The sequence below is a fragment of the Periplaneta americana genome, chromosome 13, assembly GCF_040183065.1.
Source record: "Periplaneta americana isolate PAMFEO1 chromosome 13, P.americana_PAMFEO1_priV1, whole genome shotgun sequence".
In the NCBI taxonomy this organism is placed as follows: Eukaryota; Metazoa; Arthropoda; class Insecta; order Blattodea; family Blattidae; genus Periplaneta; species Periplaneta americana.
The window spans coordinates 75,663,661-75,681,784 of NC_091129.1; the positions used below are offsets into that span (position 1 = coordinate 75,663,661).

Genomic DNA, 18,124 nt, shown 5'->3' on the forward strand with positions numbered 1-18,124 from the left:
AAGGCTCAGGACAACAATCACCTCCTACATAATAGCCAAATTGGCTAGTCTCTTATACATGAGACAACTCATCTCGCCTAAGGTATTCCGTGGTTTTCCTCAGGCGTGAGACAAATGTCGGGATGAGCCCTATAAGAAATGGGCCACGGACCTATATGCCCTTCCCCATATATATTTCACCCTTATTATAAACGATGTATGCCCTAGTTCAGATAATATAAATAGTCTATTAAATATACGAGGTCACTCAATAAGTCGCAAATTGAAAGGACAGGGAACTCTCAAATTGCAGATTAGATTTCACGGCGCTTCTTCCGACGGCCTTCACGTGCTTTGTCATCGAACAACAGATGACGGCGTCTTGCCATTCTAACGGCAAACACCAGCCAACTCCTCCTCGCCCCGTTCCGTGATCAATTGATCAATGTCAGCCCCCCCGCGTATGTGGTACCTAAGAGGTTACGTCCAATTTCGGCTTCCCCTTCAAAATTTTCTAGAGCTCCCTCAGGGGAGCAGCGTAACCCGGAGTGAGACTAGTGTCCAACAGGCTTGGAGCTCACATATTTAGTTTTGTACAGCCCCCAACCCATTGCAAGGACGCGTTTTGCGTACCTTTTAAATTTTCCTCCCAATTCTCCTTCGATTTTTCGATTTTCGATTTTTCGAACAATTCTCATTCATAGCCTGGCCAACGTCGAGCACGCAACATGTCCAGCCATTGTACGTAAGTCACTAGTTTAATTCAATGCATTTATCCATCAGCATATTCATATACATAACAACAAATTTTATGTTCGCAGTGTAAAGGCTTGACTGATAATCGGACGGCGACAACCATAAATATGTAATAATCCAACCACAGCAAAACAATAACCGGGTACCAACGTAACTTATATTACGCACCACATTCGATTATGGTAAAGTGCTCCGATATGTGAAAGTGAACAAACAACAAGAAACCTTGGTGCAATAATAACGAATCAACATAAAGAATTTTAATATTTTAATAGTGAATATCTTAGTGTAAGGTTACAACATTTCAAGTAAATGAATAACTGCATTTGACCACACAATACGTCAAGACAACCCCAGTGTTCCACAAATTGATGGATAACTGCAGCAGAAAAACAAATTTTAAATGTTAGTAATAAGTGTGTGTTTTTAATTTTTAATCATTAATTATCCACAAACAGATTGTTTTATATGTGACATGAAATCACCAGGGTACACATTATATGTTTCATTCACACAGTTCATGTGCACCTATTTGAACATGCAATTAGGCAAATTTTCATACATTTGAAAATGGCACATTAGTGCCGAAAACGTTTATGTTATAATTAATCATATAATACTAGATAAGTATAGACGGTATATGTCAATTTTAACATTGTATTATACTGTATGATTTATCTCTAACAGCTTTTGTATAAAACTGTTTCCTGTAAAATTAAAGTTTAAAAATTTATTAGCAATATTTCATATTTATTGTTTACTTTGTATAGAAATTGTAATACAATTAATTTCAGTTCCTTGTTTATTGTTTTCCTGGGCATTCATCTGTAAGACAAGTAATCTCATAGTTTTCATTCATTAAAAAGTAAAGATCTGTTACATATACAAATTAACATACTGTATTTTATAACAACATTTCTCAAACTATAGCCCTTCAGGTGTTGTTTGTTGAGTCTCAATATATTTTTGTTCTTCCCTTAATTTCGGCCAAGAGCCTTAATCTTCGAACTAAAGGGAACCTCTCCATCTCTTCTTTGATCAATCCACATCTCTGTACTAGTTGGAGATTCATCACATGATGTTTGTATTTTTTTGCAGTCCATTCTATTCACATGTTCATCCCATTATTGTCGCTTTCAACCGTTTATTGGTTTTATTTTGCAAATACTTCTGTTATCTTGACTTCGTACTCGGTCTGGTCTGGTATTTTCTACAATTCTTCTGTCACTTCTGTTATTAGATATGACAGTCTTGGAAAGAGTCCTAGGGCGTCTCACATGTAGAATAGGGATAATATTACGTTATAATAAATCTTTAAAGTAATTTTCATTGGTAGAGTATATTGGTTATTAACAATCTTCCATAAGTTGATGCCCTTGCTTGAAAGTAAATTTTACATCTAAAGTAAGTCAAAATTAAAATAGAAATTAAATTTTCATAATCACACTGTTACGAACGACACGTTGCGAAAAAGTAAACTGCTCAATCGATAGACACACAAAGACGAAATATGAGAAATTCAAACTGAAGCAACAATCGGAATGTTTATGGATATCAAAATAAAATAATAGTACATTATGCAACGAGCCTATAATGGTAGTAATTAAGACGCGAGTATGTTTATAATTTTCATACGAGCGTCTTAATTACCATTATAGTCAAGTTTCATACGACTTTTTATGCTCGACCATATTGATTTTTTCCGGCAATTGGCGAAATAAATTTCCGGGAATGTGCTTTGTGAAAGGCTGGAAGATGACGGTGAATTGATATTAATTTGTGTGTTGTTTTTTTCGACTGAGTTTAATATTATCTAACCTCGCGCTAGTTGTCTTTCGATTGCATAGCGCAGAATAATCGATACTTGCGCTTTCATATTGCTACAATGGTATTTTATGATTTGTGGAACACCTGAACTTTACTAAATAGGAGTATTTCAATGAGGTCCATTAAAGGGCTGCTACCAGGTGTATAATTACTACATTTCGGCATGGTCGAGCATAAAACAATGTCAACAACCGACAAACAAAAATAAAATAAAATAAAATAAAAAATACCAAGCGATTCAAAACCGGCGCGCTTTTTGAACGACCCTTTAGTTGAAATGGGATATCCTGCATGAAGTTTTGCAGTTTGAGTTGGTTTTAGAGGAATTCAAGATACTGGCAAACGAAATTCTCTCGTACTGCACATCAAATACTCCATCGATTCTCAGAAGCACGTCTAAATTCTTTTACAGATTAGGAAACCGCTTTGTATTTAGCCTTCTTGCATTAGCTGCATTTTGGTGAGTTTAACTATTCAGTAATACAATGTCTGTGTAATCCTCGTTATGAACATACCAGCCATGACCGCATGAAGATAATGTTTGCTAGCAAGTAGATTTCAAAATACGAGTGCAATGTAGCTATAATGTACAGGCTTATTCAAAAGGTTTGACAGTCCTCTAACCTGGTTAAGAAGTAAGTTTATAATAATAATAATAATAATAATAATAATAATAATAATAATAATAATGACAATAATAATAATAATGACAATAACAATCATATAATTTTGTTAATAAATAGCTGGGGTTTATTTCGTAGAAATTTATTTTTCAGTTGTGTGACTTTTGCTAAATTAAATAAACATCAATTCAAGCTTTTTTGAGTGAGCTAATGTTTACTAGAGATATTATATGTAAATTGCCACCCATTTGCCTAGGACGTCATATTTTCAAATCCGCCACTGAGTACACCTCTCACGGTTCGTCGACCGAAATGACTTCATTCGAGATAAAGCACAAGAGTCCACAAGAATTAAGGAGCACAAGTGCAACTTCAAACAATGCTTAATAGATAAATCAAGAATAGTACAACACAGCTTTGAATCCGGACACAAAATAAAGTGGGAAAATACTTCAATCCTACAAACTGAGCGTCCTCTGACACAGAGGAAATATAAGGAAGCCGCACATATGAGTTTTTCGGACAATGTCATTAGTCAACCTAGTCTAATTCTTCCGGATATTAGGTTACCCATAGTTGAACAAGACATCAGAAATATTCAATACAAGGGGAAGAATGCTGTCACCAACACCACGTAGACCGTCTGGGGTCATCTCCACCTTTAGACAACGCAACCTAGTGTTGCAGCTTAGTAGTTAGTAGTAATGTCTGCTACCGCTAGGTGCCAGTAGTAGTTTTTTATCATGTCCTTGTAATAGTTTTTTTCCTTTTTTACCTTCTTTTATTTTCTATCGAGGTATCATAACACTTGTTCACATTTTTTTTAGTTCCCCGCCCCCTCCTTTTGTGTGTCTTTCATCAATTTTTTAGCCACTTCACGCCCATCTTTTTTATTCCGTTTGGTTTAGTGCCAACATACTGCTAATGACTTCGGGTTTTTCTTAATTAGAATCTCCACCGAAGCCAGGACCATCCTAACGACAAACACCAGCCATCTCCTCCTCGCCCCGTTCCGTGATCACTTGATCAAATCTCCGTCCCCTCTCGCGTATGTGGTACCTAAGAGGTTACGTCCAATTTTGGCTTCTCCTTCAAAATTTTCTAGAGCTCCTTCAGTGGAGCAGCGTAACCCGGAGTGAGACTAGTGGCCAACAGGCTTGGAGCTCACATATTTAGTTTTGTACAGCCCCTTGACCCTTGCAAGGACGCGTTTTGCGTACCTTTTAAATTTGTCCTCCCAAATCTCTTTCGATTTTTTCGAGGAATTAATAATTACATCTCGTAATTGAGCCACCATAAAGCCAAATGGCTGGTCTCTAAATTGAGACGATTCAACAAGGCTCATGACAACAATCATAATAGCCAAATTGGCTAGTCTCTTATATGAGATAACTCATCCTGCCTAAGGTATTCCGTGGTTTTCCTAAGGCGTAAGACAAATGTCGGGATGAGCCCTATAAGAAATGGCCCCATATATATTCCCCTTTTCTTGTAAACGACGTATGCCCTAGTTCAGAACCTATAAATTGTCTATTAAATGTACGAGGTCACTCAATTAGTCGCAATTTGAAAGGACAGGGAACTCTCAAATTGCAGATTTAGATTTCACGGCGCTTCTTCCGACGGCCTTCACATGCCTTGTCATCGAACAACAGATGACAGCGTCTTGCCATCCTAACGGCAAACACCAGCCACTCCTCCTCGCCCCGTTCCGTGATCACTTGATCAAATCTCAGTCCCCCTCGCGTATGTGGTACCTAAGAGGTTACGTCCAATTTCGGCTTCCCCTTCAAAATTTTCTAGAGCTCCTTCAGTGGAGCAGCGTAACCCGGAATGAGACTAGTGGCCAACAGGCTTGGAGCTCACATATTTAGTTTTGTACAGCCCCCAACCCCTTGCAAGGAAACGTTTTGCGTACATTTTAAATTTGTCCTCCCAATTCTCTTTCGATTTTTTTTTTTTGAGGAATCAATAGATCAGTCATACAGAATAGCTGTACGTAACGATCCCAACAGTAGGTTTTTTTCCTTTCTCTTCTTCCTTCCACCTGAAGACGGAGGGAGAACCACCCTTCGAAATGTTGTGTCTTAATTTTTTGATTGCGACAACCAGCAATGGAAAAAGTCCAAACCCCTCACCTAAACAATGAGTCTTTTCAACGCCAGCCATCAAAATATTCATCACTCCATTCAAGTTCTTAAACAAGTACAGAGTGGAGTCCGTGTAAAAGAAATAAATCTGTTTCATCTGATTTACACAAAGTATTACTTTTACAAAATTAAATAGTTCCACTTCGACAAGAATAGATTACGCGACTTGAGCTTGTAAGGGCTCTTTGTTTTATATTTCCACCTGTTTAAAGAAATCTGTATTTAATGTTTTACACACATTTACGTTTTATGATGAAGATTTTCTAACTGAATCACACCAATATTACAATCACATTGAAGTACATTTTAAGCACAATAGTAATTTGAGCGAATTATGCACGAAAGCATAAATATTACTGACAGTCCTAAGTCTGCAAATGGGATAGAAAATGTCGATTACAGTGACGTATTTGCAAACGGGAAACATGTTCACTCTCTCTGGTAAAGAGGAGGCAATTTACGTGCCGTAGTTCATGTAAGCAGGAGGCAATTTACGTACACCTTGTGAGGCAATTTACCGACTCCGAAAATAATGTGAATTGCCCTTATTCATTTTTACTGTGAATGTATTGGAAATCGTTTGAGCGCACTGAGAAGATTCAGAACTTTAAACGGACTGAGATATGGACTCTGCAATTTTTCGTCATTGTGGAAGCTTGTAAGAACAATTCTAAGAGACCGGTTCTGTTGTACTAATTTGTGAGGCGACAGCAGATTAGCTAATCACCAGTGTAACATATTCTAAGAAATTGGTATATGAAGGGTTCAGAGCCATAGAGGGCCAAGCGCCATTTATTAAAAACGGAGAAAGCAAGGGTTAAAGTTAAGTGAATACTATAGTTTAATGAAGATTGACATATCATTTAGTTTTAATTTGTATACTTTATATTACTTGCTATATGTTTCCATTGAATTATGCTAATAACTCTATTTTAACCCTTGTTTTCTACGGTTAGTAAATGGCGCTTGGCCCACTATAGTGCTGAACCCTTCATATATCGGAATAAACCCCATTATTTCATGAACAAAACTGTATTATTAGTTTTATACAAACTTACTGCTTAACAAAATCAAAGAACTTTAAAATCTTCCGTGACTTTTGAATAACATTGTACAGCGACTAGAAGCGTTTGAAAGTTGGATATGGAGTAGGATGGAGCGTGTGAAATACAGACAGAATAAGAAACGAAGCTGTGTTGGAAAGAGTGGGTGAAGAAAGAATGATGCTGAAATTAATCAGAAAGAGGAAAAGGAATTGGCTAGATCACTGGTTGAGAAGAAACTGCCTTCTCAAGAATGCATTGGAAGGAATGGTGAACGGGAGATGAGTTCGGGACAGAAGAAGATATCAGAGGATAGACGACATTAAGATATATGAATCATGTAAGAAGACAAAGAGGAGAGCAGAAAATAGGAAAGACTGGAGAATGCTGGGTTTGCAGTGAAAGACCTGCCCTTGGACAGAACACTATGAATGACTGAATGCATACAACACTCATAGATAAATGAAAAGGAAAACCGTAGAAGTGTCTCTTTATTTCATAGCAACATAGCAATTCTTTGAATTGTACTGCTATTCATGTTGTATTTGCTTGAAGGTGTTTTTTTTTTCAAATATGGCGGTGGTCCGCTTTCTCTGTATAATTAATTTCACTTGGGATATGGTTTTATTAATTTTATAGAAACTGCACATTTTAAGTCGTCGGTACGTTATAAAAAATTTTTCGGACATGATTTGGGCTGCATTTCTATTGTGTTTTTTTATTTAAAAAATACATATTAATTATCAAAAGTATTATTATGCAATGTGCATCAGTCCCAGATAAAACGACTAACTAAATATGAACTAAATAGGACTAGTAAATTATAAGATACAATTGTATGCAAAAAGAAGGTAGAAAGACTGCATAACCAAAACCAACTCTATGGTGTCACAGTAAAGTTTACATTTTAAATAATGCCTGATTTCAGAACATGCTGTTGTAATTATGCCTTGTGATTCTACAGTTGATCGAGTGGTGCAGTTCGATTTAAAATCTGGAGAACCTGGTTATATTCTCGATACAGAATCAATAAAAGTTATTCTTGTATCCCTAAGCTTTTATTTTGTCGTAATTTTTATGTACTGGCATCATTACATATCAAAAGAATCACCGGTTTTGATATCTCAAGATATCGGAAACTAGGCTAAGATTTTCAATAGGAAACAAACCTTGATAATATGGATCTTGCTCCAACAGGGTGTATTACGCATCTAGACAAATTAAAGATTTTCCCTTTTGTTTCACTCGCAGAAAGAAATCAGTGAAAAGGGAGGTTGCAGAATGATGCTAGTAAACCAGGGTGGCTTCCACAATCACAGTAATGGAAGGCGTATTCGTACAAAGGAACCTTGTACAGTTCGGAACGTACAAATCTGCAACGTTTTACTTCACTCTTTTCTTTCTTTTTCTATTCTTACTCCCATGTTATTGTTCTAGTTTAGTCTTTTGAAATACTGCTGTACCTGATGATTCGAGCGGACAGATTTTCTTGCGGTTTTACGAGGAGGAACTTTGAAAGTTCGAAGTTTGAAACACTGAAGGGGACAGTTTGATTGTTTTCTTTTCTCAGTGTAGTATCATAATAATTCTTCACCTGCTACTCAGTTTCTAATGAGTATGGCTATAAGTTCAGAAGTTCCGAGCTCGATATCCGACTGGGAAATGCTGATTTTTCTTCTTCTTTGGTGAACGGATGTGTTTTATGTCTTATATGTGTATACATTTGACTTATATTTACCTAAGAGGTGGACTTACGTAATGATTATAATATGATAAAATAGGTGTTATTATCCGATAGGATAAGTTAACTGCAACGATACTATAGAAACATTGTATGGGGCGCGTGTCAAGGCTGACCTTAGGAGAAGGGGATGATATATACATCACCACAAATTGGAATTCAGGTATAGGAAGATACAGACTATAATGAAACGATTTACGGCTACCCTAGTGTTTCAGTACTTAAGCTTATGGTGGCTGCTCCATTTCCTCGTTTTCCGTATTTGTTTTAGGCGTGTTAGAATGTGCTGTAACAGTGGTCGTCGGCACTCGCTGAAATGGGTTACTGATAAGCAGTGCATGGCGACATGCACTCTCGTACAGGAGGAAGCATACCCGCTAAAGGCTGGTTCACAATAAACTGGAAACGGAAACGACAACGAGAACGAGAATGAAAATAATGTTAAAATAATTGTATTTTAATGTGGGCGTTCATAATAGTTCATTGTGAATGCTCACATTTAAATATATTTATTTTAACATTATATCCGTTCTCGTTCTCGTTGTCGTTTCCGTTCCCGGTTTATTGTGAACCAGCCTCAACAGCCACGAATGCACGCTGGTGCTTAAGAGACCTCGCGAAGATCTGTTGTGCGCCGAGCGATTACCATCGTTTCTTATACCTCAAGAAATTGCCGTCAGGTCAGAATTTTCACATTGACAGTGAGGTATAGACGGCTGTCACATGCTGGTTTCGATCGCAGGCCGCAGACTTCTACGACACAGGGCTGCAAAAGTTGATCCCACGGTATTACAAATGTCTAAATTCCTGGGGAAATATGTTGAATAATATCTCGGCAATTGCTGTATTTTTTTTTTTCAATAAAATTTTCCATGAATTTGTGTTTTCTTTCTCCAAACAGCCACAGGAAACTTACTTTCTGGACGCTCCTCGTAGTGGAATGGGTCCGAGAAGTATTCGATGAAGCGAAACCGGGGAGAAAAACTAGCAAAACAACACAATTTTGTTAATAAAACTTAAAAAATTGAGATGAAGCACTCGAGTAAATGGCTAGTCCCTTTCACATACTGCCTATAATGGGAAGTTATGATTAGGGATCCTGGAATTTCGTGAATGGATTTTGGCGCTAATTTATTAAGGGAGAAAAATTTCTCCTTTGATGTATGTATTAAATAAGTAATTGTAAGCGTACCGGTATTTTTTTCGCGAAATTCAAAAAAATTTCGCGAATAACTTTCGTTCTGCTGAATGGCAAAATTATATCGAATCTAAAAATCACACACAATGCAGACCACAGTAAAAAGAAGAAATTGAGAAATTTTATCACAATACATTAAACATAGGCAATATTAAGAAATTTTAGAACAACACATTTAAAAATGCATACACAAAATTTAAAATACCGGTCGAGATAGTAGAGAAAATTATGTAACACTATAACTTGCAACATACGGAATTCAGTTCTTTGCCACAAGGAAACACTTGGTTTCAAGTTCCTGATATTATGTGTTGAGAATTCTTCTCTTACATGAGAAATTTAAAGATATTTTATATCTTAATCTCTTACTTACTTTCTTATAGTTCCTTCATTGTTTCTCTTTTCCAGACCTTCATCGACGATTTCATAGAAATCCTTTTGACTACTGAGATACATTGATACCCCAATTGAAATTTGAACAGACTACCTTGATTTTCGGAAGAACCTAAACTTTGTATTAGCTGTTGTGCACATCGAAGTCGACAAAGAATAAAATGTTGTACTTAAATTACAAATATGCACTTATTATTCAATTTTAATGTCTACACAATAAATAAAAACATTTTAACATTATCGATATGTCAGATTTATAACAAATTCTTACATGTTAATTTTAAATCTTTATATCAATCTCGTCTTGGATGAATTTCTAACAAATTTCTTGTGGTGTTTGTTGCTTGTAATTTCTGTACGAAGTGTAGAGTGTCATTTCCATCTAGAGTAAGAGAAGTTTCGCTGTTCGTGGATCCAGGGAGTTCAGCGGGCAACTTAACATTCAACGTGCTGTCTCCCGCGTTCTTGTCCAATATTATTGTGATCTTTGTTTCTTCCTTCCCTTCTTTATCAATTATAGTTCTTCCTCGGTGTAGTTTCTGGGAGTCATTCATTAAAGAATCACTCGCAGTAGGCCTATCATGTTCTGTCTTCTTTTTGCCTTCATAGTCTTTCACACAACCTCTTTTAGATTTCTTAATTCGAACTTTACTTGTTTGCAAATGCTTCAACTCACCAGTCTGGAAGTTGATATCCTCTGACTTATTAGCCACTTCATCCTCATCTGAATCCGAGAAATTATTGAGGTTCGATGTGATTGATTTTGACGGTACGTATTCAATCTCAGATATAGAAGTATCCTTAGAATGAGTTCTTTTGTGATTTTTTGTTAGTTTGCCAGTTATTTGGATGGAATTTCGGTCCATCATCTCGTCTCCTCTTGCATATTGGGACTTCTCGGCAACTCCATTTTTAACTGCGTGTCCGCAGTCACATGGTTGCGATGCCTGTGGCTTTGGTGGGACACAGATGTTGTCAGGTACGATATCGGTTTCACCTTCCCCCTCCCCTATGGGTTTCACGCAGTTTACCACCCGTATTCGTTTGCAGGCAGTGGTATTTGTGTGATAGCATTTCTGCCATGTTGAGGTACTCCATCTGAAAACACACAAAAAGATTAAACGAATACTATTACATTTACAGTCTTACTAATAAAAACTCTATATACAGACGTTTAATTGTCTTATACAATGAGTAGCTCGTTTATAACTCGTGTGTAAATTCCTTACTAATAATCACTATATACGTCGTGTATAACAATGTAACTGTTACACAGCTACGTCATAGTTTCGTCATTACTTCATTACGAAAGGTAATAGAATATCTGAGCTTCTCTATTGCATCCGGCAGAGGGCTCTAGTGTGCCGTGTTAAATATCGATAGTACAACTGGCTCTGAACGATTACCACACTATAATTTGGTCAAAGAGTACACGCTACAGCAATATTATTCTATTCTTCTGTGCTCTTTGGTTTGTTCTTCTGTGGTTACAAGGCAACTATCATCTTAAAATGACAGTCGATACGAATAGCTGTTAGAGGGGCGGTCATTTTTTCTCTGTATACAACGCTTAAATAAGCAATTTCTGTTGTATAGTTACAGACTGTTTATACATCCATCACTTATGATGGTTTATTAGTAACGTTTTCTGTCTCAGCTCTGCATAAGTCTCGTATAAAAACTATGCACTGTTTATTAGTAAGACTGTTACGATGAAAGAGTAGTGAGACGGAGAAAAATTCTCTCCGGCACCGGGATTTGAACCCCGGTTTTGAGCTCTAATTGCTGATGCTTCATCCACTAAACCACACCGGAGTCCCATCCCGGTGTCGGATCGAATCGTCAGTTTAAATTCCACCTCTTCGGTTCCCTCTGGTGGCCGCCCTCTGCACTACGTCATAGATGTCTATGCACGTAGGACTAATGTCCACATATGTGCGGAGGTGCACTCATCATGAGTGACTGATTTAGATACTTCCTCGAGCATGTGATGTTTGGAAAAGTCAAAGAGCGAATATAAGATTTAAGGTAATACATCATCTCTTAGGATAAAAATCCACATTTTTTTCCTTAATATCTTTCAAACTTTGGTGGCATTCTTGGGAGTAAACTAAGCAATTTATATAATTCAGACATGAAAATCGAATTTATGGGCCCCAAAGAAAACATTTTAGGGGAAAAAATTAATAAAATTTCGGACCGATTAACTCCATTAGAAATTGACATAGAGTAAAACTTCTTTCGCCAAAGTGATCCCCTACCTATAGAGAATGTTACATACTAAAATTATTTATTTATTTTGAACCATTCAAAAGATATGCTACATTATATAAACATTTTAGAAAAAAATATATATATAAACCTATAAATGATTAAGGAGAGGAAAAGCAATTGGTTGGTACACTTGCTGAGAATAAACTGCCTACTGAAGGATGCACTGGAATGAATGGTGAATAGGATAAGAATATATCAAATGATAGACGACATTAAGATATATGAATCATAAATGAGGAGACAAAGAAGAAGGCAGAAAAAAGGATAGATTGGAGAAAGCTGGATTTGCAGTGAAAGACAGGTCTGATATTTTCGTGAGAGCTGAAAGCGCTACAAGCTCCGACGCGTAGCCAGTAAATAGGGACGCTTGGGTGAACGTTGAAGTCAAGTGCCTGCCATTAGTTTAAAAATTGTATTAAGTATATACACATTTAAAGCAATAGTTTGTGAAAATAACTGTGAAATATTAAGGTAAAAATGGAAAAATGGATAGCTGGATAGAAAAACAAATAAAACAGGTAGTTAAGTACGCAGGTTAGTAGATAGCATATCGAAAATAACTTTGGCGACTACAAGGATGTTGAAAACATGTATCTTTGTCAAAATCTCGAAGTTGAGGTTTTTTAAACACTGGAGTAATTATAACAGTTGAGGAAAAGAAGACAGAGGACGGACACTGGAAAGTTTTCTTTTCTCAATCGTACTATCAGAGACTGGAATGCTTTATCTGCAGACTTACTAAAGACTTTACCAATAACCAAAAATGTATTTAAAAATAGGCTTAAGAACTTTACTAATAGACGGTAGTATATTATACACACTATTTAAAGGATGTAATTGATATCTTGTTATTTGAAGTGTTCTATTAGTGACGAAGTGTGTTGTGTCACTGAAGTCTATTGTGTAAGTGAAGTGTGTTTGTATCAGTGAAGTGGCTGTGCAAAGTATTTGAACAGTGAAATGATTTTGAAGTGTTAGTGAAATCAGGATAGAATCAGTGCAGTGAGTGAGTTGACAGCGAAATAAGTGTAGTGCCGAAGGGCAGGGCATAGTTGCGCCCCACGGTCAGATAAGATGCAGCAGATAAAAAAGGGTCCCTGTTTTGTGGGCATAATTGCGCCCCGTTTCCATCAGGTAGAGAAAAGGGGCATGGCATAGTTGCGCCCCGATGAAATAGGTAGATATAGAGAAAAAGACATTACGGGAACTCGAGCCTCGTAATCAATCAACCTTATTGATTTCTTATTCGATTTAATATTCATTATCGGTACGGTTAAAATGAATACCATGAAGTTGGCAGTACTTTATTAACTGATATATTCAAATGAGTGAGCCGTTGGAATATGGGGCCTTAGCAGTCTTGACATTTTATTAGTGATTTTCACACCGTCTGTGGCGTATAGTGAGGTTAATTTAAAATGAATGTTAAGTTTAGTGAAAAGGGTAAAGAGTTAATAATTCTAAGTTTCAGTTTTCGAAACCCTGTACCGTAGGGTTAAGATATCGATGTACAAACAAAACAAAAAATGCAGTTGATTTATTTTGTGTTATCGATAAAAAAGTGTTATTTTAAATAGAAAAATTGATCATATGATAGACCTACCTGATTTCAATGCAGCTATCACTGTAATATTTTTATATTATGATAGTCACTTTCGTGTGTACTATGCCATGTCCCTTCTGCTACCTGATTTTTTCGGGGCGCAATTATGCCATGCCTAGGTCTCCCAATTGACCGCGGGGCGCAACTATGCCATACCGGTGCCGAAATGTACTTGTGCAGGTATAAACCTGTCACACTCGTGGGTCTTAGTTCGAACTTAGGGTTAAGATACAAATTAGATTTACTTTAAATATTATTTTAAGTGATCATGCATTATTTAATTTAGAATGCTCATTATTATTATTATTGTTATTATTATTATTATTATTTATCATGATTATTAATTATTGTTTTTCATTATGTGTATTCATTATTAATTGTCATTATTGAGTGTAATTAGTTACCACTTCCACCGGGTATATACCCATTTGCAGTGTGAATAAATAAGGTATATACCCATTTGCAGTGTGAATAAATACATACACATATAGTTAAAGTCCTATTGCTAATGTTAATGTTATATTTATCTGTTTCTCTTTCTTTTGCATTAATAATAAGTCTACAAATATATATATATATATATATATATATATATATATATATATATATACATATATATTATATTCAATAGTCCAAAGAAAGATTTAAACAGCTAGTTTTACAGTAAAACCACTTAACCCAAAAGGTTAAGGCACTCTATAATTACTAATCGGCATTAAATTGATCCTAATGGACTTTCCTACTCAATTCCACCTACGTTTGGATGGGTGAAAGAAATGATTGTAATTTCACATTAGCCACCTGGTCACACATGGTGCGATCTCACACGGACGGGACTTGACGGGGGGTCTCTCTCCACTGGCGTTGCAGTAGCGATCCTCCACGAGGCCTGCCTCCTTCTCCACACACCGCGCCTTCGAGACCTAAGCGATAAAAACACTTCATTAGGCTCCGTGAGAAACTCACGTCAGATTAAAATTAATCATTTCTAATCCTTTCGGTACTTATTTGTGCTGTGACGCCATTACGCGGCCCTCGGCACAGCGAGCGGGATTATCCCAGAGAGGCGGCTTCATAAATTCACAACGAATTAAATATCCGACTCGCGCTCAAATATTTACAGGTCTTTAATAAACAAGAAGCTGCTGCGTGAAGAATTAACCAATTCTATGACCAACCAGACCTGAAAATAATTTTAAACCTCGAGTCCCTCTAAAGGAGCTTATACATCGTTTGTTCATATCTTTCCTCGAGGGCTTAAATCATTTTAGGTCAAAGACGGCTGTAAAATGGGGTTGAATATGAAGGTACACAGTGATTTTAATGTAGGCCTAGATTTTGAGGGTTAATCCCATCTTTGTATTCCGACGATGTCACCACTATAGTGGAAATTTAGCATTTCAAATGACTAATTGATTTGAATTGTTTCTAGACTCAATATTTTTCTTCAGCAGTAACACAATAACACTTTTTATCAACAGTAATCTCACTAGAGGTTTTGATTTATCTACAGAAAATCAAAACTCGAGTGGGATTTAATTGACTATTACACTATTAGAAGAAAGTATATAATGGTACATTATGCAAAGAGCCTATAATTATAGTAATTAAGACGCGAGTATGCTTGTTTATGAAACGAGCGCAAGCGAGTTTCATAATTTTCATACGAGCATCTTAATTACCATTATAGGCAAGTTTCATACGACTTTTTATGCTCGACCATATTTCTAACTTGAAATTATTCAGAAGTATTCATTTTATTCGTATATGACTGAAGATCGGAAGTGACCTTGTGCATAGCTCGCAAATTGTGAGATGTGCGCAGACGCGAAAGTATTGATTTTTTCCGAGGAACAATAATGTCATTGACCTTGATGTAATCTAGAGAATAACATGAACTAATTTTGATATAACCTGGAAATTGACTTAGAATTGAAAAACGAGATGACAAACTGAATTTATTTGAATATTATTTACAATTAACGCTAATTATTATAGTAACAGAACACAACCTTCTGCGACAGTTTTGGATTTCCAGCCTCCGTGACGTTTCCCTCGTTGTCTTTCGATTGCATATCCGAGAATAATCGAAAACCTGAACTTTAATGAATAGATGTACTTTAATGACATGCATTAAAGGACTGCTACCAGGTGTATAATTACTACATTTCGGCATGGTCGAGCATAAAGATTAGAAGTAACGAAGTACTCCAATAAAATAAAATGTTAATTGACTTACGAAAATACAACTGTATTCAAATGTATTATTGTACCATCTCAACATTACGCTAGATGGCAGTAGTGTGTTATGATTAGCTGTTTTCTTTGTATCAGTTGTGCCAACTATGGAATCTTCATTGAACTCTGTGGACGGTTACTAGTCAAGAAGGCTTTGTTGATTCAGTTTCATTTTTATTAAAACAGTTGCATTCCGCTTCAATTATCCGGATCCCAGTAATCAACGTCACTTGACAGATGATTTTCAATAAATCTTAGTATATTAAACAATCTCTGATACGTGACTACCCATAATATCGTATAGCAGAAGCTATAACATAACCTAAATAATATAAATGTTAGAAAAGTTTTAATTAGGAATGATGAAATAAACAAGAAAAGTTTTAATTAACGATGATGAAATAAAAAAAAATAAACATAAAGAATTTTAAAAGGGACAATTATTGAATGTACAATTTTCAAATTTGAATGTTTTAGTGATTGGTTGTTCAGTTGATGATATATTGGACGTGTGCGTGAAAGAAGTGGAACTCGTTGATGTACATGGTGTATTTCTCAACTTATTCAGGATTTCCGAATGGTGCTCTTCATTTATTTGTAAAAAGTGTTTCAGGGAAGATACATATCTATGACCAGTGATCTTTATGAATTCTTGTTCTTGAATGCCAATGCGAGTCTTATTTGAAACTGCTGTGCATCGACTGGAGTGGTTTGTAATGTTCTGTTTTTTTGACGTCCAGACCAATGCAGTTTGAAATGTTGGCAAACAAAGAAACAAATGCTAGGGTAGTGATAAAAAGAAACAAATGCTAGGGATGCGATAAAATTGTGCGATAAGCAGCCATGATTGGTTGAAAGACGTCCTTTCGTACCGTTTTATTGGTCAAAAGTAGTATGACGTAGTAAATGTGTAATAGTCCACTAAAAATGCAAACATTTCATTTTATTAAAAGACCAGACGTTTAATTCTTACCAATATTAAATAAAAATTTATTTCATTAAATACTCTTTACAATGGGAATTAGTGTCAGTTCTGTCCTATGGATCGAAGACTTGAACGATGACACGTAGTGAGATAAAAATTTGTAGCTACTAAAATGAAATTCCTAATATCAATTAAAGATTGCACAAATCTAGACTAAAGTATACGAAATGAAAGGAGGAAACACAAACCCGCGAATAATTCTATGATAATTCTTCTGCACGTAACGAAAGATACGCAAAAATATATCTTTGTAATGCTATGTAGCGTAATATTTACTTTTAGAGCTGTCCGGATTTGTTTATATGCATCTTGTTATTCGCGTAATTGATCTCTGAATCAAGTCAATGTCCTTGTATTAGTTCACGTGCTCGTCCTATATACCATGCTGCAGTCAACTTGTGTAATCGGTCCCCAACACTACAAGCCTAATTATTACTCTAGTGTTCATTACTTTTCTACTTTTGTTGAACGTCATGCCGCAGTGTTATAATGATGTGAGATGAGATCAAGTCATGTTACGGTATCGTTATTGTCATTGTCATCCTTTCCATGAAAGGCCAGCTAGTCACACCTGTCAGCCAGCAAGTACAGTACATTAGTTAGCAAGTGACGTCTATTGATGGACATCCATCAAATTCACGCAGATTGATATAAAGTAAAGATGTCATCTAAACTTGACCACCTATCCATAACCATATTCCATGTATTCTTAAAGCGATATGTTCTTTCATACCTACTACTTCACTACTATTACTACCAGAATGAAAGAATCGACTTTGGCGTTTCTAGTGAAGCACGTGGAAGGTACAGGGCCACAGCGCGGAGTTGCAGCTAGTATCATCCCCCTTCCCTCAACCAGAGGCAGAGAGAATACAAGGGGACATCCAGCCAGAGATTTTGTGTTCATTACTGATAAACGCGAAAATATTTCCAATACTGAGATAAGGATCTATGTGACAACGGCATCTTCACTTGCCTTGTAGTGTAGGAAAGATAAATGACGAATTCGTTCTTATTGGCTGTCTCAAGGGGGTGGTGAGAGTTAAAAAAACCACACTACGTGAGTTTCAGAAATCGATTCTTTCGTTTCGAAAGTTTTAATTATATTCGATATTTCCGAAACAGTATTAATGATAATAGTAGATCTAATAAGGAAAATATCTGATTTCACAACATAACTTCTGTTTCCTCATTATTTAGATTTTCAATTCGTTTGGTCTCCATATTAATCTGGCCAGCTCTTCATTGAGCTTCCCTGCTTTTGTCTTCCTTTGGGTTGGTACAGGTAGAGCTTACTTAGGAAATCTACTATCT

At 36.2% G+C, this 18,124-nt stretch overlaps 1 protein-coding gene across 1 annotated transcript in view; it reads right to left on the bottom strand.

Moving 5' to 3' along the window:
• Window positions 1–9,894: 9,894 nt before the first annotated feature.
• Window positions 9,895–18,124, bottom strand: part of LOC138712031 (A disintegrin and metalloproteinase with thrombospondin motifs 12-like) — a 127,905-nt gene continuing 119,675 nt past the window's right edge. Inside the window, exons 18-19 of the mRNA XM_069843421.1 lie at window positions 14,389–14,510; window positions 9,895–10,808 (exon numbers count right to left, since the gene is read on the bottom strand). Coding sequence (XP_069699522.1) covers window positions 10,004–10,808; window positions 14,389–14,510 — 927 coding nt within the window. The 3' untranslated portion in view covers window positions 9,895–10,003. The remainder of the gene's footprint in view (window positions 10,809–14,388; window positions 14,511–18,124) is intronic.